Source organism: Anas platyrhynchos, chromosome 2 (genome assembly GCF_047663525.1).
Source record: "Anas platyrhynchos isolate ZD024472 breed Pekin duck chromosome 2, IASCAAS_PekinDuck_T2T, whole genome shotgun sequence".
Lineage (NCBI taxonomy): Eukaryota > Metazoa > Chordata > Aves > Anseriformes > Anatidae > Anas > Anas platyrhynchos.
Window position 1 is genome coordinate 142,999,905 of NC_092588.1, and position 24,090 is coordinate 143,023,994.

The 24,090-nt window shown below is 37.5% G+C and overlaps 1 protein-coding gene across 7 annotated transcripts in view; it reads right to left on the reverse strand.

Moving 5' to 3' along the window:
* MPP7 (MAGUK p55 scaffold protein 7) overlaps positions 1–24,090 on the reverse strand; it is a 149,320-nt gene that overhangs the window by 24,668 nt on the left and 100,562 nt on the right. For all 7 annotated transcript variants that reach the window (XM_027450580.3, XM_027450578.3, XM_027450579.3 and 4 more), the window contains 6 exons: positions 18,548–18,679; positions 11,964–12,045; positions 10,919–11,004; positions 9,050–9,124; positions 8,410–8,606; positions 7,825–7,889 (listed from right to left, as the gene is read on the reverse strand). In XM_027450580.3, coding sequence (XP_027306381.1) covers positions 7,825–7,889; positions 8,410–8,606; positions 9,050–9,124; positions 10,919–11,004; positions 11,964–12,045; positions 18,548–18,679 — 637 coding nt within the window. The remainder of the gene's footprint in view (positions 1–7,824; positions 7,890–8,409; positions 8,607–9,049; positions 9,125–10,918; positions 11,005–11,963; positions 12,046–18,547; positions 18,680–24,090) is intronic.

Sequence of the window (24,090 nt, forward strand, 5' to 3'; positions counted from 1 at the left end):
AAAATTTCCTTTGAAATCTGGATAAATATGTCTAAAATATTAAATATTTTTAAGAGTTTCCATGAAGCGTGTCTTCTTTCGGAACATGGAGAAATTATTCAAGAGATATTTTAAAATCCATCGTGCATAGCGGATGTTTCAAGTAAAGGCTAGGTCAAAAGTCTCCTGCCTGTATGAGTAAAGAGAAGAGTTTTCCCATTTCATCCCATGAAATAGGTACAAAAGTCTTTTCTGTTGGGGGAAGAATACGGTTTTGCAGAATCATTTCTTGATACTTTTTTTTTTTTTTTGAGGACTTATTTTAAAAAAATGCATTAATTTGGAAGATTTCTGAATCATATTTACAATGTATTTCTAAACTCAAGGTGACCACATGGCCTCAGTAGGCTGGACCAGGAGAAAAAGAGGTCTGCATGTACACACAGGTATGCACTCATGCAACCCCAGCTGCACATATGGGAAATGATGGAGCTACAGCAGCTCTGCTAAACTAAGCTCAGCTGAACAGAACCCACGTTCCTGGTTAAAAAGGTAATGGTCTTAACTAATTAATTGATTTAATGCTTCAGTTAATGCAAAGATATAAATTGAAGATGTTAGGATTCCCAAGTGAGCTCGGTAATGCTAGAGTGGAGAAGCCACAATGTTTACAAGCTGAGATTTAATGCTGAGATGAAGTGGAGTTTTCAATTTTTATTTATTTGTTGTTATAAATTTTCCTTCTTAATACTACCCTTGGCTTTCTTGGGCTACTCCTGAGTAAAAATCTAACAGTTTATAATGAAAAGATGTGGGAAATAAGTGGGTCTTCATTGCTGAATACAGCTATGAAACAGTCATCGCCATGTAGCTCCCAATTTGAATTTTACCAGGAATTTTACTAGGACTACTGTCTGTCCCTACTAAAGGCAGACGTTATTTGCCAGTAAGCGTCCTGTTAGGATTCACCACTAACTAATTCAGCTCTATGTGCGTGAATCAGTTGTATACATGCAGCAGATATTTGCAGAGACATGCCAAAAGCTCTGGAGTTTAGAGGTACAGAAAGCTGGGGTAAATCTTCTCAGGCCAATATAGTTTTGCTGAACTGAAGTGGGGTGGGAATGGAAACAGAGATGTTTATCTGGAAGGAAAAAATAAGAGACTAAAAGAGGACAGAAAATAAGGAGGAAATCTGATGGGAAATAAGAAAATAAAAGCAGTGACAAAATGAAAAAAAAACTGAGAAAAGAAGAAATTACTTATAGTATGATAAGGGAAAGCAGTTACAAAGAAAATAGTTGTGGAATGGGAATGAAACAACAGTGAAGTACCAAAATAGATAGAGATGGTAAAAAAGAAATAGGAAACACAAGCACAATGAAAGCTTAGGAAGTAGGCGTTTTTATTTATTTTAGAAAGATTTCAGGATAGCCAATATGCTACACTGTGACAATGCAAACCACTAGTACATACATTTTATTTTTGTATGTATTTTAACTGAAATTTATTTGGATTTGATTTTGGGGGCCTCACCTAAAGTACAGTTCAGCACCAGATTAAAATTGTAAACTCTTGCTGACTTCCAACAATATTTCCATCAAATAATCTTATTTGAATGTTTCTCAGGCTAAAGTTAGATCCAACAGCTCCACTCACATTACATAATCCCTGAAATTCTATTTCACTCTAGTAAGCAAAAAATTGTGATATACAACAATCTGCATTACAATGAGTATTTTAAACACTTTTTTTTTTTTTTTTTTTTTTAGTGTGGAACAGCCCCACATATCAATGGACATTTATACTGTTTTGAATCCTAGGGTTCTATAGATCAAACAATACACACATGTTCATCTTATAGAAAATTTAAGGTGATCTAATTTAATCCTCTCACAACATCCTCAGATAACAGTATCTCTAGAATTTGGAACATGTAGAAGGATAGTCTTGCGATGAAGGACAGAGCAAGTTTATGGTAGCCACTTCCACTTCTGTCTCATGTGACCTTGATTCAAATGTCATCCAGCTGCAGGTTTCCTTAATTTCTGTGGTAGCAGGAAGTTAGTATTTGTAAGGACAGAAGACTTCTGAACAAAGATGCTAATTTAACTCTAAAGGTCTGATGTATTTTTTGCTTTTACTCCTCTAATTACTTGCAGGTGGGCAATTAAGTATCAAACATGAACACAGAAAAATACTGAGAAGAAAGGCATCGTTAATCTCGTGCAGCAATTATAACAAGCAGAAGAGTCCTACAATACATTTATCCTAAATGTTTGGTCTTCAAGTACAAGTGGTACAAAGCCTTCATTCTTTCAGCCTGTTTAAATTCTTTTGTAGGCAGTACGCGATCTTCAATTCACAAGACACTCATCTCTGGATAAAGTGGGTTACATCTTGTTTGAATGAACACCTTTTGGCTGCAGTTAAATATTTCCTCTTGCTCATACAATGCCAATCACATATGGTAAATCAAAATTGAAAGTAAAATAGAATTTAAGGCCTAGAAAAACTAAATAATGATGACTTTGCCACAGTAAGTATTAACATTTGCATTAAATATACAGAACAAATGTATTTTCAAGGAAAAGACATCTCTGAACAGCTCTGTCTTAGATGCTTCATACATAAACATATTTATATATAAATATACACACAGGGCACAGATATACATATATACATATGCATGCACTGCATAGGTTAACAGAAGTTACAGGCTACACTAGTATAAAATATAAAGTTGCCACTGATTTTCATACCAGAGACAACACATATATGAGAATACAACTGCTATGAAAGCAAAATTATGCTGAAAGGATAAAATATCTTGGCTGATTATTGTAGTTCATAACTGCAGAACAGTAACTAAATTATTTGGTTGTTATTTGAAGAAAAATACTTTTTTTTTTTCCTCAGAAAAACAACAGGTGATCAATGTTTTACCTACAGATAAGCTACAAACACAGGAATTATGATGTTTGTTGGCAGTGACTATTTCAGTTAGAATATGATTAGTCTTTGTATTCAAGTTAGCAGGCTGGGAACAATTAAATAAATTAATTCTTCCCTGTGCTGAGTCTCTTGGCACTCCTTGGCCTGGATGCAGTGTCAGGAGAACTCATGGAGCCAACTTTGGCTACAAAGCTGTGCCCAAGTTAAGATGAGCTCATATAGCCAGGAATGCCGTTCAGAATAGCTCAGGAATACCAGAGAAGCAGATTTCATCACAGCTGGCAATCAGCCATGGCTAATATGCTCAGATATACCTCAGCTGATTTCATGCAGCCAGACACCACTACTGTCCCCTCCCTCCACATTCCACAGAACCCCCTCATACCCTGTGCCAGGTCCCAGCATGGGCAGGGTTAGTCCTACTCACACAATTTCATGCATCTCCTTTCCTTTACTTTCATTCCATTTTCCTGTTTTCTTTTCTATGCTGCTTTTTCTCACCATTTTTTTCCAGCGTAATTTTCCCATGGTATTAATGCACAAGCAACACTGCTTTTTGCTGAAAAGAAACTACCGTTAAGTATCAAGAGAAATGCTGAAAAGACTTAAGAGGTTTGTTATCCCTCCATCATTTCTGAGCTCCAGAAATAATGCTATCAATTTTATCAGCAGGTCAGCACATCTAACTGCCACTTATCTCATGCTTTTAAAACTTTTAAAATCTTATTGTTGAAACTACCAAGAGGGTTTTCTAACCAATAATAATAAACTGAAAGAGGTCAAAGTTTGTATTAGTAATTTTTGCATTCACTGTTTCTAAAACTTTAGCAAAACAAGTATGTTAGTATTTGAATTAAACAGAATTAAGAAACAACTGAACTATCATGGAAATATTGACTACTGTAGTGCTCTTGCATAATACTGTTAGTTACACTTACTTAATCATTTCAAAGCCCATCCTCTCTGGGGTTATGCCTAACAGGTTGACAGACCAACTTTCGTCCATCTGTTCTTCCACCGCTCTTATTTCTTTTCCCATTGCCCAATCCTTTCTCCTTTTCTACATCCTCAATACTAAATTTTGCTTCCATGCTTCTCCCCTTATTTTTTACTCTGACTTTTCTGGGTCTTCCTCTGAATGTAAAATCACCTCTGGTCACCATAGGGTCCATCTATATCACCACCTTACCTCCAAATACCATTAGACTATGCACTCTCTCTACTTACAAATAAAAGTGTTATTTCACTTACCTTTCAATACAAAATAGCTTTGCCCTCTCTTCAGTGTACATACTGAAGGTTTTACAGTTTGAATTGTGCAATCTGAGAATGATTCTGTTACCTCTTTTAGCAAAATGGCTAGATTCTGGGAGAGCTGTATGTATGGAAATTATCTTCACAAAGCTAATGTGTTTAATTTTACTTATATTGACTTCACACATAGACACAATGAAACAGTTCACTTGGCTATTAAACTGAAACTAAGACTTGGCATTTCCATTGTAAACTGATCATTTCAACAATCTAGAATTAGGTTGGGCTTCTGTTTTCTTCAGTGCAAATGATTATCACTGAAAATGATTCGTAGAAAATTTCCTCTACTCCCTGTCCTCAAGATGTGTATGCATACAAGCTGGTCAGTATCACCAAAAAAACACTTTTTTTTTTAAGCTTCCAAATTTACAATACACAAATACGTGTACAGTTTAACAATATGCATTGCTATGCTGAAAAGTACAAAAAATTCAAAATTGGAAACAGAAAGGCTTTCCAAAAATAATGTAATCTAGTTTCTTGCAGCATTTGACACATACTTAATTATGCTACGAAACAATCCTGATAGATGTTAGTTACTCTGAATAGTTATTGACTGTGTTTCAGAGAACTCTTCTAGTTACATATAACTGCCCTCCCCAATTCCCAACATTGGCTTGAGGAGAGAGAGGAAAAAAAGCGGTAAGATAGTTCTTGGGTAAGATTTTGACTAATTTTTAGATTAATTTTCAAGTTCAAAGACACTACTACCCTGGAAGCCCACATAAGAAAACAGAGTTGATTCATAGTTTCTTGGTATTCAAGAAAACAGAGTATTTCTTCTCAATTATAGATTTCTTCCTCATTACAAAACATGGGATGTGGGGAAGAGTTGATTAAGCAAAGCAGGCTGGCATCCAGTGCTAGTTACCATGTCTCAAGAAAGCTTCCTTGTGCAAAAGTCCCAGTCCTCTCACAAAAGGGACTTTTATTAGCAGCTCTGTGGAAATTAATAGATATTTGTCTTTTGGAAGCTGTAGGGAATTATCTGCGGGCAATCACACTTTCCATCCAAACTGCTACAGGAATTCAGGTCATAAAATTGGGTAAGATCAACTAAAATGACAATCAACCTTTCAATGACCTTTTCAACCTTTCAATTTCCTTTTCAGAAAGATCTACAGGACATCATTTTCACCGAGTAACTACCCATCCAAACGATGGAGAACCTTGTATCATGATGAAGGCCCAGAGCATGGGCTGATGAAGAATCTCATGAAATCCAGCATTACCAATTTTCTACCTCTCTATAAGGGATTTTAAATAAAACTTTAGAGGACAATGATCAGTGGGCCATGCTCAATCAAAAAAAAAAAAAATCAGACCAAGCAGTCCTTCCCAATTTTCTATTTTCTATGTCACTTTCCTCACACACTTCCGATATCGTCAATATTCTCTTCATTCATTTGAGTATGCATGGTTTTCCAGCATTTTTGCCCAGTTTTGGCAAGGAGAGTGCTGTGAACTAATATAAGACAAAGCATCTCAGGAAAAAACTGCCTAACTTTAGAAGGATCACAAGGGTGCAGAGTCTTCAGCTTACATGGTATCTTCTTAAAAGCCAAGCAAGTGGAAGGTTTTCCTGAGAGCAACTCAAGCAACATCCTAGTCATGAAATTTTTCTATAGGTGAATTCTGGTTTTTAAAAGGCCTTCTCTACGAAGGATGTGAATTCCCTCCCAACACTAAAAACATGTTTGGTCTTTGAATAAAGGGATGGACATCTGCTCAGAACAGCACTGCCACTCTTCCCATGGAAATCTGGCAGATGTAGCAGCAGATTGTCTGAAGAAACAAGGAAGACAGAAAATGATAAATCTCTATTACTCTGCTGTCTTTCTTCCTTCAAGAGGCAGCACAGACTTCTAGATATTTATCTGGACCTAGCTTTATTTGGAGAAAGTCTAAAAGAGAATGGTAACAGGTATACTGCATTACCTGAAGGTTCTGTCATGTGTTAAAGGAAAGAGGAGCAAGAGAGGAACTCTTCTCCCTTGTTTACACTAGCTAAGTCAGAACAAATACAGACAGCAGAGACAAAAATCACAGACGTTGCACTGTGAGTTTTCTTTGGGTTATAATTTTGGCAATTCCCAATCAAATTCAGGCTGCCGATTTGGAATGGTGAGATGCATCTTGTAAAACCTTTCACTTGAAGGTCACTAAAAAGATGCAGTCCATTATAAAAGGAATCATGCAGTGTTGCTGCAGCAGCTGATTTACCTCTTCAAAAGCACCAGTGCCACCTTAATTGAAGGCTCTTGTTGAGGGTATTATCCAGATTCAAGAACAGTGGACAGAGAGAAATAGCTATACCCTGGGACCAGACACTTTTCCAAAACTGGGGCAGAGCAACTTCACCTAGAACCTAGAGAAACAACAGATTTACTATAAACCGTAGGAGCTCCTCTTTGTTTCTATGACCTACGCAAATTAGAAATGCTACAGTGCAATCATATAAGCTCTTACTGTAAATATGAAGCTAATTGAGGGCTTTCAAGTTAACAATACCACAGGGCATACAATACAACAATTAGGGGAAAAAAAAAGTGAAATGGAATGAAAGAGAGAAAATGCAGATTATTAGAAAACCAACAGTAACCATCAAAATTCAGAACACAAAAGCCATAGCAAGGAGTTAGGAAAACAGCAACAGAAACCTCAGCGAGAAGTTTTAAGGTTAAATTCATTTAGTTTTGCATAGAGTGTGCCAGTATCCACCTCTTGCCATAGTATCCACACTTTTTGTTTTAATGTTGCAGAATGAAAGATGGTTGGAAATTTTAGACCACTTTCTGAATATTTCTAGTTGAACTCACAAACATGTTTGTATTTAAGATTTAGATCCTACTGAAGCGTGATAGTTTCTTACATTGTACTCACTTTGTTATGAGTCTGTACAACTGAAAGAAATAACAGGTCAAGTAAAATATGCAATAATACTTAAAACAGATGTTGATGTAAATTCCAGTGGAAAGAAAATATTTGTTTCGATGTATGCACTTTCTTAGAGCTTATTTTTCTTTTATTGTGTAACTACTGTATTTAAAAGCAGAAACTACTAAGTATGAATTTGTTTATAAACCAGTACATTGTTTTGTGAAAGTCCGTTGAAGAATTAAGTGTCCTGACTTTTAAAAATTCATGCTACTTCATATGACATAAAAAATTACCAACTATATGGGGAAGGAAAAGGAGAATATCCGACCTTTTATCTCACTCTCAATATAAATTTCACCATATTGATGCAGTCCAAATTATATAAACTGTTGAGCCAATTCTGCGCTATTTCAACAGGAAAAGAACACTCCTCAACCTTTGAAATATTATATATCAAAACATTAATTGGGCTCAGTGCTTTGAAAACAAAGTCAGAAGGCTGGGAATAATTGTTGCTGCTTTTAAGGCTTTTAATTTCAGCTGTTCTATTTACCTATTTTCTTACTGATACAATGTGATCAGGAAGCTATTGTGCCCTGGAGAAATGCATCCTTTAGTCACAGGGCTGAAACAAACTGCTATTTTATGAGGTTAAAGATCAAGAGTATGATTTCTATTCCAGCTTAAAAGACTTACATGATTTTCTGTTGGAAATTTTCAGTGGCTGAATCTGCACTTCTGGTCTTCTTAGTGCAAATCTCCTATAAAATGGGAGGTGGTAGGGAAAAGACACAAACTCCTCAGTTTTCACTGCAAATTTGGGATTAATAAACACTTAACATCATGAGACTATTGCAAAATATCCAAAAGACTTTGTAAGAAATTAATTTAAAACAACGAAATCTACTCACAATCTAAAAAATTAAATCCTGAGCCTCAAATTTTTGTAAGCTCTCCAAAATCTGCTGCAGTTGTTATTCCTGCATAGTACATCAGTGTGAATAGAGATACTGATGTGCTATTTTCCATATGTTTTTTCTTTTAATCTGGATCAGTGCTATCCTATCAGTTTTTGTCATTATTAGTTCTGGCCAGACAAATAAGGAAATCCAAAGTATTTCAGCAACAGGTTTCCAAGTTCAGTTGTCTTGCTGCAAATGCAGGTTTATAATACCCTTGTAATCTATGAGCATATGTATGACAACTATGCTAACTTAACAACTCGGCAAATAAGTGATTTTCTTACTATAAAAGATAAAACTGTGCTTCTCATTAGCTCACCTCTCCTGGAAATGCTTTGAAGGGATCAAGCCTGCTCTGGGATTGGCATCACCTTCATGTTTGGCCTGCCACCAGGTCGCATCATCCTGGCTCATGATCTGAAGGATATCTCCTTTTCTGAAAGCAAGTCCAGCTTCTTTACAAGGAATTGCTTTATCCTCATTAGGATCATAGTCAAATAGGGCTCTGATAAACATCTGAAACAAACAGTGCTTTTTCTTTAGAATCAAAATATTAACATGTAATCCAAAGGTATCTCCCATTTTTGTTTTCACTGTTCAAAAACATTGAACAAAATAATATAAAGCAATAAACATTTACTGCTGTAAAACATCCTCATGGAAGTCTAACATCAGAAGTTAATACAGGAATGTTTTATTCATTGCTCCTGCAACCACAATCGCTTGCAGTAAAGGCTGCAAGATCCAACTCCCAAAGGTAAACAGAACTTCAAACTCTGCAGTGGGACACTGTGTCCATGAGGAACAGAAAAAAAAAATCTAGCATGTTAGTATCATGTTAGAAAAACTGGCATAAGTCACATTCTTGGGTCTGTCATCTAAGCAAACAATACTGATCCTCAGCAGTAACACTTGGAAGAAACATTCTTAAGAAGAAATATTCTTAAGAACTTGCCTACCTTGCCTTCCTTCGCTGGTGTTTCTTCCTTCACACTGGGTATAATTTTAAATGTAATTGCTCCTTGAGACTGAGCCTAGTGAAAAAGACAATGCACAGAGAATTAAACTATGCATTTCACAGAAAATCTTAAAAGGAAAGAAAACTCAAATTAATTAAAATACTCAAAATATAATGAATCGATCCTCTCCCAGACATGACCCATGGAGTTTGACAGCTTCACCATACAGAACTTTGAATCGCAAAACTTACAAGTACTCGCTTAAAAACCCCGATGATTTATTTGTGTCACTTGGGGTTACAGATGGACTGTTAAAACCTGGAACCTGCATGTTTCAGAGGTTCCACTTCTGCTCTGAAAGCATGAGCAAATGCTACAGCTAAAATATACACATATTAGAAGCAACTGCTGGACTCCTGGCACAGTTTGGACATCCCTGGAAAAATCCAACTACCATTTCATTTTTCAGAAAAAATCTGATAGAAAAATTCAAATAGGCTTGTGCCATATTTATCATATAAAACTATTGGGGGGATTTATTCTTTTGGCAAGTTAAAGAAACTAGAAAAAAAAAAAAAACATTTTTGAATAGACTACGTGTACTAAATGGAAAAAAAGCCCTCCACTATAAATCTTAAAACAAGTTAGCCATCATCAACCACCTCATCCATTCATCTTTCCCTATATCCCACTTAAAGTGTGTCTGGCTGCATTTTACTTATTAACCACAATATATTCCCACTGCCTCAGTGACATTTTGCTATTGAAGGAAGTGCTAATCAGCTGGAGACTCTGCTACTATTGCATGCAGCTGACAAGTTTCATAAAACTCGCAGAGTGCAACAGACAGCCAACGATTTAAGCAAAATGGAAACAGGCCTGTCCACTACCAAGTGAGACATACTTCTGCCTGCATGTCTGCGATCCAAGAGCTCACTGTTTGACAAGCAGCAGCCAAGTTCTTATTTCACCAGCCATAGGACTGGAATCAATATTTCTGTTACTTTTGAAACAAGCTCTAAATAGCTTTTGATGTTTATATTGTACCTCAAGGAGGTAAATGGGGAAATTGTTCACACCTTTTCTAGTGCTATTGTGTTTCTAGAGATTTTTAAATATTAATTTTTGCAGGAAAATATGTTTCTGTAGGGAACACAAAGCCATAAAGCCAGTATGAATATTGCTGGGCTAACACTTGAAATGAATCATCTTGGTAATTGAACCAAAACTGTGAGACAGCCATTCAATTCAGCAGGACAGCAATATGTTTATGTATATAAAAATGACTATACCACGAATATAAAAATCTGTCACGACCTAATCAGTTTCTTTGGTATAAAAATATTAAATATTTCTGGAAAAGTCTTAATTCTTAATTTGTTATAGTGATCCGTAACTGACTAAATAGGCTGGCTTTAGAGATTGCGTAGCTCAGAGAAGTATAAACATAATTATATATATCACTATATACAAATTAAGATATACTTCTAACTTACCCAGTTATTCTATCAAGTACGTATGTTATGAATTCATCGTAATGTGAAGTTAATGCATTAAAAACAAATGAATTTCTAAGTTTTAATTGAACAGATGGTTTTATATCTTAAAAACTGCAGATGATACATGGAGGTCTGCAAGATGTTTACAGCCATGTGACCATCATTAACCCATTACAAGTCATTTGTAATTGCATAGATCTAATGTGTGGAAAATCATTTTTCTAAGAGAAAGGTAATAAAGGTTTGTAGATGATGGTACTAGAAGAAAAAGCACTACTGCAAAATATACTTTTTACCATGAAATGTACTAGAAATTATAATTACTTTTTCTAGACTCTCCTAAATTAATTTGAAAACGTTTCGTATTTACCAAAATGTGTATTATTTCTTCAGGTTTTTTATCATCTACAGGAATCCCATTGACTTCCCTTAGTTCATCACCAACGTGAATAAGACCTACAGAAGGAAAAGAGGGATTATTAAATGGTATACGTTACATCTAACACAAAAAGAGCTGTCAACATTCAGCTTTTTTCTCCCTTGTCCATCTACTTTAACCTCTAACTTAAAAGCAGGAATATACGGTGAGTACAACTACAACTACTGTCCCCATAGATAAGTTTGAGATGGTTGGTTTACTCACCTTCCTTCCTTCCTCCCAAAAATCAGTACGCTATGACTTTTCCAGACTTCTATGCAGATGTTTGAAACATGTCTGTGCCAAATCTTTTTCTACTCATACTACTTTCCTATTGCTACACAGCTGCAAGTACTGCAAAGATGACTTAAGTTATGAGCGCTAATTTGTGGTACAAATGCTTCCTAATTTAATGATATATATCTAGATTTACTCCACTATCCCACCTAAGTGTGAAACGCAGCTGTCTTAGATTGTCTTCAACGAAAAGAGGCATGTTAAGAGTATAATTCAGCATCTCTTGCTTGAGTTCTTTCAGATTTTGAGCACCCCAAACTGAACAATGGGAGTCAAGGATGGGCTGGTATTTTGCTATTGACCAGCAAACTCCAAATGTAGTAATATAAAAGAATGCAGCCATCATGAGTTCCTCCATCAATAGGTATAATATTAGACTATCTCATCATTTTTAACTGGATGTCTTTAACTGGAAACAAATCATGATAAATCAAAAACCAACCAACCAAACAAACAAATGAAAAATGAAAAATACCCTCTCCATCTGCTAACTCAAAAGACACCTCATTGCAAGTGAACTGGGGAAAAAAATCAGCACAAATACTTTCTCTGCTATTGAAACATCACTTTGGAAAACTGTCCAAACTCCAAATACCTTTGCGGTACAGAAGTATTTCATATGTACAAAATACTCCCATTTTATCACATCTTCTTCTGAAAGTTGTAACTTGAATGGCTTGTACCAGAAGCAACACCTTACCACTTCTATCTGCAGCTCCTCCACGCATTATCCTGGCCACCACAATAGCACCAGTATGTTCATCCCTTTTAATTGTAGCCCCCTTTAAAGAAAAAACGGTTTCTTGGTTAGTCTTACTGTAATTTTAAGTCTCTACACTAAAAAACATTTGCTACGCAAAAATGAATAAAGTTGGCATAGCACTGATGTGTGAATAACCCAAAATGATAATTGCTCACATAAAGAATTCACAAGGTATGTTGCTCTATTACCATCCTGTTAAAATGGGACTTCTTTTCCATTCAGAAGCAACTTGGGCATTCTGTAGGTACACAGCTTTAAAAAAGCACAAATGATACCAAAAGTTCACTTTTCAACTTAGCGTTTACTGTGGCATACGTTATTTGAGTCTGCTGCTAAAAGTGTACTATGCTATGACTGAGAATTGGTAAGTTGTTTCTGTATTAAAAGGGGGTAGGGGAGTGGAGATGTTCCATACTAGGGCTATAAAAGGTTTATCTGTGTTTGCAATTGTTGCACTTCACACTGAGAACTGCCTGTGCACGTACTGCTCCCTGTTTTGCTTTACAGTGCCATCAATAAACCTGAATTCGAGAAATCCCCCTGCACTTTAGCCCTCACGTGGGGCTGGCATACACAAGGGACAGCTCAGAACACAGACTGGGACGTTGCCTGTTTTTATGTTACACAAATACAGCGCAAGACATTTAGGTTAAAATTGCATAACATGTAGTGAAATTTGTAGTGAATAACTGTCTAGAGGAGAAAAATGCCTTTGTAAATATAACCGTGAGGGTGTTCTGCAGAGAGGCATAATGCGATGAGCAAGAACCAGGCAGTGGCAGGGACAAGGGAGAAACTAAGGAGAACCAGAGCCTCAAAGCCCTGTTGAAGTTGCAGTGCCATTTCTTTCAGGCAGACTGGGAGCAATGAGGTGGGGAGAGGTTGGCCCTGCTCTGAAATCTCACTTGAAAAACTCACGATTAGTCTTCTGTGCAGAACGCACAGAGTGCCGTATGAATCTATCAAACACAGCATTAACCCCTGCAGCCCGTATCTCAGCATTAAGGTATGACCTTGCAGCAACAGCTGTAAATTTACAGCTTATTATTAAAACCTGTAAAGTTGCATCTGTTTAAAAGTATAGAACATCTTGGCTTTGGTTTTAATATCGCCATCAAAAAGAAAAAAAGCATTAGGATGCTACAGACAAATACAAACACAGGACACCTCCACTATATCGTCCACATAAAGCAGAGGCTCCCCCATTCACCAGGAAAAGAAGCCCTGAAAGGAAAGGCTCTAGGCCTTTTACCCAGATGTTGACACTGTTAAACTTCACTGGATGCAAAATGCATCCGGCCACTGCCACCACCCACCCACCGTGTCCCCTCACGCCAATGACTGCACATGGTTACTCCCCTTCTCTTTGTTTTTGGACAGACCCTGGAAAAAAAAACGTGTGGAATTTGCAGTATGGACCAAGGTGAGATGCAGAAGTGATGATCAGGCTCGTGTCACAGCGGAGCGGTCACTTCGTGCTTTAGCAAGTCCCGCTACCCATATACCGGCACAAAATGAACTCCCGGCACACATCAGCTGATTCGAAAAATGTCCCACTGAATGTAAAAGGTAATTGGGAATTTTCACTCAAAGCACAAAATCAAGGTAAAATTTACAGGAAAATTATTTAACCCAAGCAAGGTGACCACCAACAACTTCTTTATGGCAATCTCAGCGTGAGGCCCATAGGCAGCAGCATTCGAGTTTACGCACGCTGCCGTACCTGTGGCACACAAAGAAAAAAAGAGAGTTCTTTAACCTCTCCTTCACTCCAAATTTAGAATACTTAAAAAGAAATCATCAAACAAATGGATTTCTTTTTGAGCACTTGAAGAGTTGATTTTCTGAAAAAGCAGCTTCTCTTGTACCGCTGCCAGCCCTGCTTAAAGTATGAGGTATATATAATCTGGCAAGGATTTCTCCTTATGAGATGTTCAGCTCCAGTACTTTCAGTTACATGTGCAGTGCAGCTCCTCATTTAGAGCTTTAAAAATGGAAGAAGGTTAGGCTGGACCTTGAGAGCTGGAAAATATTTTCAGTGTTGCTAGCCAAAAGTGTAAGTTACCCTAAATGAGACATATACAGATGTAATAGCATAGCTCAGTTTAAAATACTTTTAAAGGGAAAAATAAGGAGTTTGGGAGCCATATGGTGATCAGACTGAGAAAATGTTTAAAGGTATACCATGCAAAAACACTAAAATACAAGCTCCTTTAGCAAGGCTCTTTCACTATTTCTTTTTTCTTTTTTTAATTATTTTTAATGTAGTAAAACTGGTTGTTGAGCACCACTCGGGGTTTCACTGACGTAAGCTTTATTAGTTCACCCATTTATCTGCTGGTTCCACAATACAAATGTCCTAAGCCTTGATTTTTTTTAGGAAGAAAAAGTTACTAGTAAGAGAGTTTGAAAGATCATTAATATTTTTGCATACTTTTCTATTAAACAAAAACACATGCAGTTGTTGAATGCAAATAACTACTTCAATCAGACTTATTTTAATTAATTCTTTATTGGAAATGCAAATACGAATAGCAGCTACCTACCTTACATTGAACAGTTATTTAGAAGTTGATGCCCATGCACATGCAGACTGTGCACACCAAGGCTTTTCCTATTCCCAAAGTAACACCACCTATAAAATAGCTGGTCGGGTTCATTCACTGACGAGAACCAAGCTATGGGGACTTAGAGGAAGAACTGGGGAATCTGCACTGGCAGAACATGTATGCGACTATGTTTAAACACCACAATTTGTTTCACCCAAGTTCAGCTATGGAAATCAGGTATCTAGCTCAAGCTAGGTGTCCAGGCTCCTCCTGCAGTTAACGAAAACAAACAGGCAGCTCCAGAGAATGAATCATCCTTTCATCAAGATGGGCATCTTGAACAGATGGAATGGCTCATTCTGGAGCTGCCTGTTTTTCTCCTGACTGTAGACACAGCACAGATCATTGCTTTCCAAATGACTAAATTTATGTGAAATGAACTTACGTGATGAAGAAGAAATCATCTGGACATGAAGAAGGATGCTGTTCAGAACAAGATCACGACAGCACTAATAAACCAGGACTATTATTTCAAAGCTGGAAGCAGTGAGTGGCCAGTAGCTGAACTCTGGATACCCCAGGTGTACATGCTGGGTATCAGGAATGTTAACCAGGAAAATGGCAAAGACTGAAGAAGTCCTAGAGAAGCAGACTCTGGGTTTAGGTAAAAACCCTCCAAGCTATGTGACAAAAAGACGAATTACAGTCAGGGGAATTTTTAACTATCTCTGGAAAGAAATGTCTCTTAATTCTCTCTCTATAAGGTTCAGAGACATTCTAAACTAATTTGTTTAGGTAAAACCTCCTAACACATGATCTCACCTCACTTGAGCGGGAAGCTGTTAGAATGCCATTTGCTAATAAAGCATTAAGGAAAAAAGAAAGAAGGGAAAAAAAAAAAAAACCTGTGGATGGACAAACCAAAAGTTTAAATCATCTCTTGCAAAAAAACTGGAGGAAAGTTCAGTGGTGACTTTTGAACTGATGAAATCTGGCAAACAGAAGGCCCTCCCACAAACCCAGTTTCCCTCTTGTGAGATGATTACTCCTGGAAACTCAGGCTTTGTTAATATGTGATTAACACCAGTGAGAGTTGCTTAACTCTGAGACAAGTGCGAACAAATACGAGAGGCTACGTGGTGTAATTTTACTTTAAAAAGGTTACTAGATACACTCTGAAGAAGTTAAGAGAGTGTGTAATTCACTTCACAGAGTACTGCTGAAAGTAAGCCAAAGGAGATGTTCAAAGTCAAGAACTTCCAGGACTTGCAGCTGATGCAAAGCTAGCTGCTTTGCAGAAGAGCAATCTCTGCTGCTTGCTTACAGAGGAAGAAAAGGTATCAGAGGTGAAAGAAAGTTCAAAGAGCTCAGTATCTTCAAGTCAAGAAGCCAGGCAATTTCCACCCCAGAAAAAACACCGTATGGTACCTCCATTCTCAAGTTGAGTAGAAACAATTCTGATGTATGTATGCAGTCGAAGTCAGCCTTTATGACTGGTTCTTGTGGTTTAGCCCAAGTGGGCAGCTCAGGACCCCATGGCTGCTTGCTCACTCTGCCCAGGTGGGATGGAGAAGAGAATCGGAAAGGGAGAAGTGCAAGAACTTGTGGATGAGACAAAGACAGCTCACCTGGTAAAGCAAAAGCCATGTGTACGAGCAGAGTAGAAGTGTGTGATCACCACAATTTTCATATTTTCATCATAAATCCAAAACAGAGCATCATGTAACTCTCTATGAAGAAAGTTAACTCTATCCCAGCCAAAACCATGACACTGGAGTAGTGCGAATAGATAAATTGAACAGAGATTCATTGATCTGCACTCGGCCAAGAATATGCAAGACTTTAAAACAAGCTCTGAAGAGAAAGAAATTAAAAAGACATGGAAATAAATAGAAAATTAAATTTTAAATAGTTTAGTAAAGGTAGATCATGGTGTATCTTTTCTTTAGTAAAGCAACTTCAGGAAACATAAACACAACAGTTCTAAAATACCTAGCAAAAACCTTGTCTTTAATTATTCTGCTGTGCCTACTCTGACAAGTAATTTATCTGGTAACTTATCTGAGTTACCACGCATGTTTCTTCTCACTCATACTTAAGAAAATAATAACAATCTGGTGAAGAGAAAAACACGTTTGTTGTGTATTGTGGTGATGGTGGCAAAACTGTAAGTGACCACAAAGAGTCAGTACGTGACATCAACATCAATAATGTTAAAACAGAATGAAGGGGATTTACAGAGAATGAGGAAGACACTACGCAGAGTTCTTGGAAGTTTTCTTGGAGAACAAGCAGCATGCAAACCAGAACTCACCATAAGCTCTTCTCCAACAAAAATAAAACAGAAAGATAGGCTGGGGATGTGAGACCACAGACACTCCTTTCCCGTACAGATAATGTGCTATCTTAGAAACACTGATCAAAGGGAAGCTTTAGAAGTCATTGAAACCAATCTCCTGCTTAGCACAGGACGACTGTGAAGGCAGACCAGGTCAGCCATTGACTTAGGACGGTTTGGAGACTCTACAACGTCTCTGGTGGGTCTCCTCCAGTGCTGTACTTCCCACCTAATGACATGTTTTTCTTAATTCTCAGTTGAAGCATCTTAGGGCTGTAGCTTGTGGCCACTGACCCGTGTTTTAGCATCTTTCACCACTGAGAAGAGTTTGATTCTATTGTCCTTGAAAGCTCACTACTGTCAAGTAACCGTAGGCTGCAATTAGCCTCTTTCTACAGACATAACATAGCAACAAGTCTACCATGGATTCCACTGTAAGGCTGTTTTCACATTGGTAATTAAATCAAACAGTCCTAACAAACAGAAGAACTGAGTTCTCTCACATGCTCATCTCATACTGTATTTTCTGACTTGTTCACACCTTTCAGAATTAATACTCCTTCTGATACTAAATCCTAAAACAAGTTTGTTCTCTTCCTCAAAGAATTTCTTAGATTAAAAAAAGAGGAAAGCTTGAAGCTATGATTTAAACATTTGGAAAAAAAAAAGTTTAATATGTTAAAACAAAGCAAAAACTTTCCATATGGCCAAACATTTCATTATGCCAACGGGCATCTACAGTCAATACTAAAACTTATTTCTTGTTTATTGATGCCAGAAATCCATCAAGAGTGATGGTAAGATGTCTACTGAGAGGCATGCTCTCCTTATATGTCTAACAGAGGAATCACTTTCCCACTGTTATTTCAAGTGCAGAATCATTGCTTTCTCGAAGTTATTTTGCAGATATTTCTTCAGGATTGCAATCCATTAAAACAAATACTCAGTATAGCATAAAACAAAGCTCTTACTGATTTGCAGGAGAAAAAGAACACAGGTAAATTTTATTCAAGATGACTCCCACTCTACAGCAAATAAAAATAACCAAATCAAGTAAAACATTTTAATATTCTTGTAATACAACCTAGGTTTAGTCCTTTCATTTTTCCAGATATCCCCATGAAGATATTAACTTTCTAGTATTCATAATCCAAAGTACAACAACAGACATCTTAAATTTGCCCAGATTTCAATTCAAGCATTTTAAAATATGTTTTTATGCTTTATTTTCAGTGTATCAAAAGGTCACATTTTTTTTACATGAATGCTCACAGGCACAGTTCATAACAAAGGTCAAGATTTCTTTGGGGATTCATTCTCCCTCTCATTTTAAAACAAGTTCATGATGCAAATTCAAGATAAAAGATGAATATATTACATATATAAATGCTCAGACTGGCCCACATATATAATGCTCAAACACTGTGAATGAACAAATTCTTATTATTCATTTCACATACTTTAATACTAATAAATGGAAATGGAATACCAAAGTGCTTTACTGAATGTTAGGAATAAACATGCACAATGCCTGTCTATTCACTTTTCTAACCCATTTGCATTTATAACCTGAAGACTCCACACCCTGCACACAAAAACAAACACCCACAAAAACAAATGACAGGAAGACTTACCAATGGTTCCCTGTTTTTGACAAGTCTGATTATTTTAACCGAGTCTTCTTCCTCATCGATATCATCAGGCATGGGGGGCAAGACAGGATCATAGTTCTTCTGAGCAACAGTATCATGCACAGAGAGCAAAGCCTGGAAACATTAACAGTCAGTAAGTTATCTGGCATCTGAAAAGGTCATGAAAGACAAAGCAGACACTATTATACACAGCCTGACTCTACCAGCTCTACTGACATGATGCAGGTAGATTGAATAGAATTTTTGCCACTCGGTGGGTAAGGAATTGGCTGGATGGTCGCACTCACAGAGTTGCGGTCAATGGCTCAATGTCCAGGTGGAGCTCAGTAACCAGTGGTGCTCCCTCAGGGCTCACTACTGGGACTGGTGCTGTTTAACATCTTTGTTGGTGACATCAGCAGTGGGATTGGGTGCACCCTCAGCAAGATTGCTGCTGACACCGACTTGTGTGTTGCGGTCAACACGCAGGAGGGCAGGGATGCCATGCAGAGGGACCTGGACAGGCCTGAGAAGTGGGCCTGGGCAAACCTCATGGGGTTCAACAAGGCCAAGCGCAAGGTCCTGCATATGGGCCGGGGCAATCCCAAGCATAAATACAGGCTGTATGGAGAATGGATTGACGGCAGGCCTGAGGAGAAGGACTTGGGGGTGTTGGTGGATGAGAAGCTTGACATGAGCTGGCAACATGCACTCACAGCCCAGAGAGTCAACCAGATCCTGGTCTGCATCAAAAGCAGTGTGGCCAGCAGGGCGAGGGAGGGGATTGTCCTCCACTGTTCTGCTCTTGTGAGACCCTACTGTATCCAGTTCTGGGGCCCCCAGCACCAAAAGGACATGGATGTATTAGAACAAGTCCAGAGGAGGGCCACGAGGATCAGAGGGCTGGAGCACCTCTCCTACAAAGACAGGCTGAGGGAACTGGGCTTGTTCAGCCTGGAGCAGACAAGGCCCTGGGCAGACCTTACAGTGGCCTTCCAGTACCTAAAGGGGGCTTACAGGAAAGCTGGGGAGGGACTCTTTGTCAGGGGGTGACAAAGAATTCCCTCCATGAAGTACGTATTTTCATGCACACAATGTGTGCACCTAAGTAAATTGTGGATAATTTACAGAGTCTTCATATCTATGAAAATACTAAGTGCCCTGCACACTAGCTTGAAATTACAAGAACAATGATCAGGAGAAAACCCAAGTCTCCAAAAGTAAGAACAACATTCTATTCTTCCAAGATAAGTTTCTTCAACAAACCAAGCAGTCCTATGAATCGAATAAGCAAAATAAGCATCTTCCCGTACTTCTGTTCCAGCATCAGGTGCATAACATTAAGCTGTTTCCCAACCTTTTCCTTCAGAGGAACTCTGGAAGCTTACTTGGTTACTGGATCCCTTTCATACCAGCTCCCTTTCATACCAGCTCCAAATTATCCTAGGAATGTTTAATTTATTGTGGAATTCATGATTGAGATTGAGGAACATATTGCTCAAATGATTTGGCTTACCAACCACCTGTCACATGTCTTGCCCCATTTCTTTCTCTTTGTAGTTTCTCCAGTTCATGCACAGCTTGGCCAATCGATTTTTCAAAGAAAGGCCTTTCAAACTTTGTTGTGACAAAACGCTCAATCTTGAAAACAAAATAACTTATGGCCTTGCAGAAACTCAAGCGTCTTGAAATTCAAAGGATGTTGGAAAGCTTATTCTCCTAAGGCTCTAAGAAAATCTCCCCTATAATCCAACATTCACTGGATGAAGTAATAATAACAAAATAAATGAAAAATCTCTTTCTACATAAAGAACTCTTCAAGTTCATTTCTATTTTGAAAAGTCTTCATGATCTGTAATATCTTTTAGACTGGTGAACAATGGTCAAGTGATGCATTTACTTCTGTGGTGGAAATGATGCATTACAACAGGAGTAACAGCAACAGCCGTGCTTTTTATTGCAGTTACTGCTTTCCATTGCTTCTGTTTTCAACTAGTTGCTCCTAAACACTTGAATATCTTACATTTTGATCTGACATATTTTTGCCCAAAGAGTTATTATTACAAAAGTTATGGTCTGAAAAAGAAGCGATTTGCAAATTGATAACCTTCCCTGCCATACAAATAAAGTGTTTTGCAAAAAGTTGAGATGTTTAGGATTAAGCAGAACACATTGACCTCGGTGACATGGATGACATCAGAAGGTGTCAGAGCAACAACTGCAATAATGAATCTATTATAATAATTACAATGGTGATTAAGAAAAAATGCCTTAGTAAAGAAGAATGGAAAATGGCTACATTTCTCCGATACTGGTTTACTTTCTACTTAAGCAGATAACATTAGACTGAGCATACAAATAATCCGAAACCTTATGTTCTCAAGGATGATGCGAATGTTTTTAGAAAACACATGACACTTCTATTATGCTATTCCAGGATTTTTTTCCTTATTGAAGGAGACTGTAAACAACTGAAAGAATTTCCAGGCAATGCTACAAATTATCATGGCAAAAGCAGACAAGAAAGCGCACATAGTAATCCTCAAACTCTGAAGTTTCAAGTTGAAGTCAGGTCTTCAGCAGAATAAACACAGAAGATCAGGTCTGCTTCACAAGAATTTGCAATTGTCTTGCTGATTTCTATCCATATTGTACAATTTGATAAAAACATTTTAACACTGTAACTAATTATTGCTGGTTTTCTTCCCAAGATACAGTTATCGGCTTCTACTATGCACCATCAATATCCACGAGCTCCCTCCCACCTAAGATTAGTCCTACTTCAGGTCTGAGCTAAAAACCTCAGACTAGCAATTACGGTTCCTCCTGGAAATGTGTATTTTGAAGCCTTACACATGTAAAATCCAGGCAATCACACGTGGTCCTCTAAAGATGCATGTGAAATATCAAAGATACACTAAAACAGAAGTGGTGTTTGCTTTTACTTTGAGCTACTTACAGTTAAGACTTCTGAAACTAGTATTCTGCAATGACATTTTTCCACATAAAGCTAGGGCACATTCACAGACTGGTTCAGTTTAATGAGGTTCTATATTGCAGTTTAAAATCACTCGGGCAGATAGAGAAAACAGATGAAACTAATCTAACATACCATTTCCACAGTAAAAAGCAGCACCTTAAAACATGTTCAAAAGAAACTACCCCCGACAACGAAACTTGCAAAACAACCTCCATCCAATACCGAACCCAGTGATGCATCAGTGTTAATAAGATGCTTCCTGCTATTGCTGTCAGATCAGCCTTCTGGACACAGCACGCCAAAGCAATGCCAATCAGTGTCTGGTCCTTCTGATGCTTTTCTTCATTCACAACTGGAACTTATCAGGCCCTTCCCTCCTCCTCCTGAAAAACACATCAAACCACCCTGTACTACGGTTTTCCCCAAACTCTACTATTATTTTATTTCAGAGCAAAGGTGCATGCTTGAAATAAGAGCACAAAGACCAGAAAGCATTTCTCAGTCAAGTTTCAAGAGCTTCTGTCATCACAAACTTGTTCATGTTGTACGCTGAACATACTAAGATTTCTTTCCTGATCGTCTTCATTGCTGCTTCTTTAACACAGTATCCTCTGTCCACTGTAGCTGCTCTTGAATAGCATCAGCAGCAGAGACATTGCACAATGATTAATTTGCAAGCAAAATTTATAAAACTATTTTATTTCACTTGATGTTTCAACTCAAGATGATTGGTGTATGTCCTCAGGAGAACTTCCATACGTTTCAAACACATGAAAAAATGACCATATTCACAGAGCAAAGGGCCGTTTCTTCAGCAGCTTCTCAGTGCTCTGCATTTAATAAAATGTATGCTTCATCCAAAAAATTATGCATCAGACTAGACTATATATAAAAGTTTGGAACTTTTTTTTTAAAGAGCAAACAAATTACAAGTGCCAAGAAAAAAAAACCTTGGATTCCATCCTGAACAAGATTTACACAGAATAATGGTGTAGGGAATGCACAAGGGAAGGTAAAGCTGGTAATGTTCTCTTTTTGTACATAAGAAGTGATGAACTGACTGCATTTACACTCCATGGTACTCATTTTTGCCTAGCACAAGAAACTTGCAAGATGTGCAGATGACATTTTTTTGTTTACGTTTTGTTTTTGTTTTGAAATACACAAATCTGCAGAACTATGCACATATGATGAGGGTCATGCATATTTAATCACTGCTGGAGAAAAAGATTTTATTTCAGCCCTAAGTTCTACGCTTATGATTCACTAATGTAAACAGGGTCCATATTTAGAACTTGAAAGAAGGTATGATTCAAACTCCTGCACTACCTAAATATAAATATTGATGTTCAGCTAAATTCTTAGACATGATCTAGCTGGAAATGAATACTTTCATCAGACCTCTGAAATGTCTAATAACTTTTGCTGTATTTTTCATATTAAAACTATCACTGGTCATTTCACAGTTTATAAATTGACATTTTACACTCTCAACTTACACAAAGAAAACCTGACTTTAAAAACATGCAAGGATCTTTTTCTTAAACTGTTTTGAAACTTCAAATGCTTTCTTAAATTGAGAATGTTATTAATGAAAACAGTATTATTTTGAAAAACATGTATCATTTAACTACACCAAATATATTTTTGCTTCCATAAAACAATGACAAATTTCATATGATTTTTTCTTCTATTTATATTTTGAGAGCCATAAGAATAAAAATACTTCCAGTAACCCTGACTTTTGAACACAGCTCCTTATAAGTTTTAAAGCTCTCACTATTAAAAAATCTCTATTTAAGGTCTACTTTTTGGAAATATTTTGCATTTGCAACACTAGAAAAAACATTTTAGAAAACAGCAAGTTAAACAAAGATGGAAGACAAAGGACAAAGAAACAAAAGAATCCCTTTCTTTACCTACTTGAAAAACAGTAAGATTAGAAATGTAAGTAATTAATAGTCAATATTTTAGAAATAAAGTTTGTGAGTATTCCAACTAACCTTCAGGAAAGCAACCAGCTGCAGCAGATTAAGACATTGCCAATCCAGCTGCTCATTACCTTGCTTCTCGTGGAGATTGCTGTCCTGGCAGCAGAGTCAGCAAAATGCAACAGAACGGCCCGTGACTTTGCTGTCAGTCAACAGCTTGGATCACCAGCACAGGCCACATTTCCTGGCAGCTCAGTTTGATAGCTTGAGTTGTATCAGGTGAAAATGACATTTTCCCACCTCTTTGCTTTGTTTTGGTGATAGTTACTTCTACCAAGGCTGGAGTGGAGAAGTACATAGGAGGAGAAGGGAAACTTCACCTGCAAGCAGAGCAGCGCGCCCCTCAACCCTTATGGCTCTTATGCTAGCGGGCTGCAGCCATACCTAATTTTCCTTTGTGAAAGGTTACAGAAGAAATATGAAAAGACAAACTGAAAATGTTGGTGGAAAAATTATTCAGCACTTGATTTAGGAGAGTAACTTGTGTAAAGTTAAAATCAAGCGAGTGAAGCCATCCAGAGATACCAAAGAAAAGCTGAAAGAGCTGGGAGGAGACTGAACCCACTGAAGGAGGC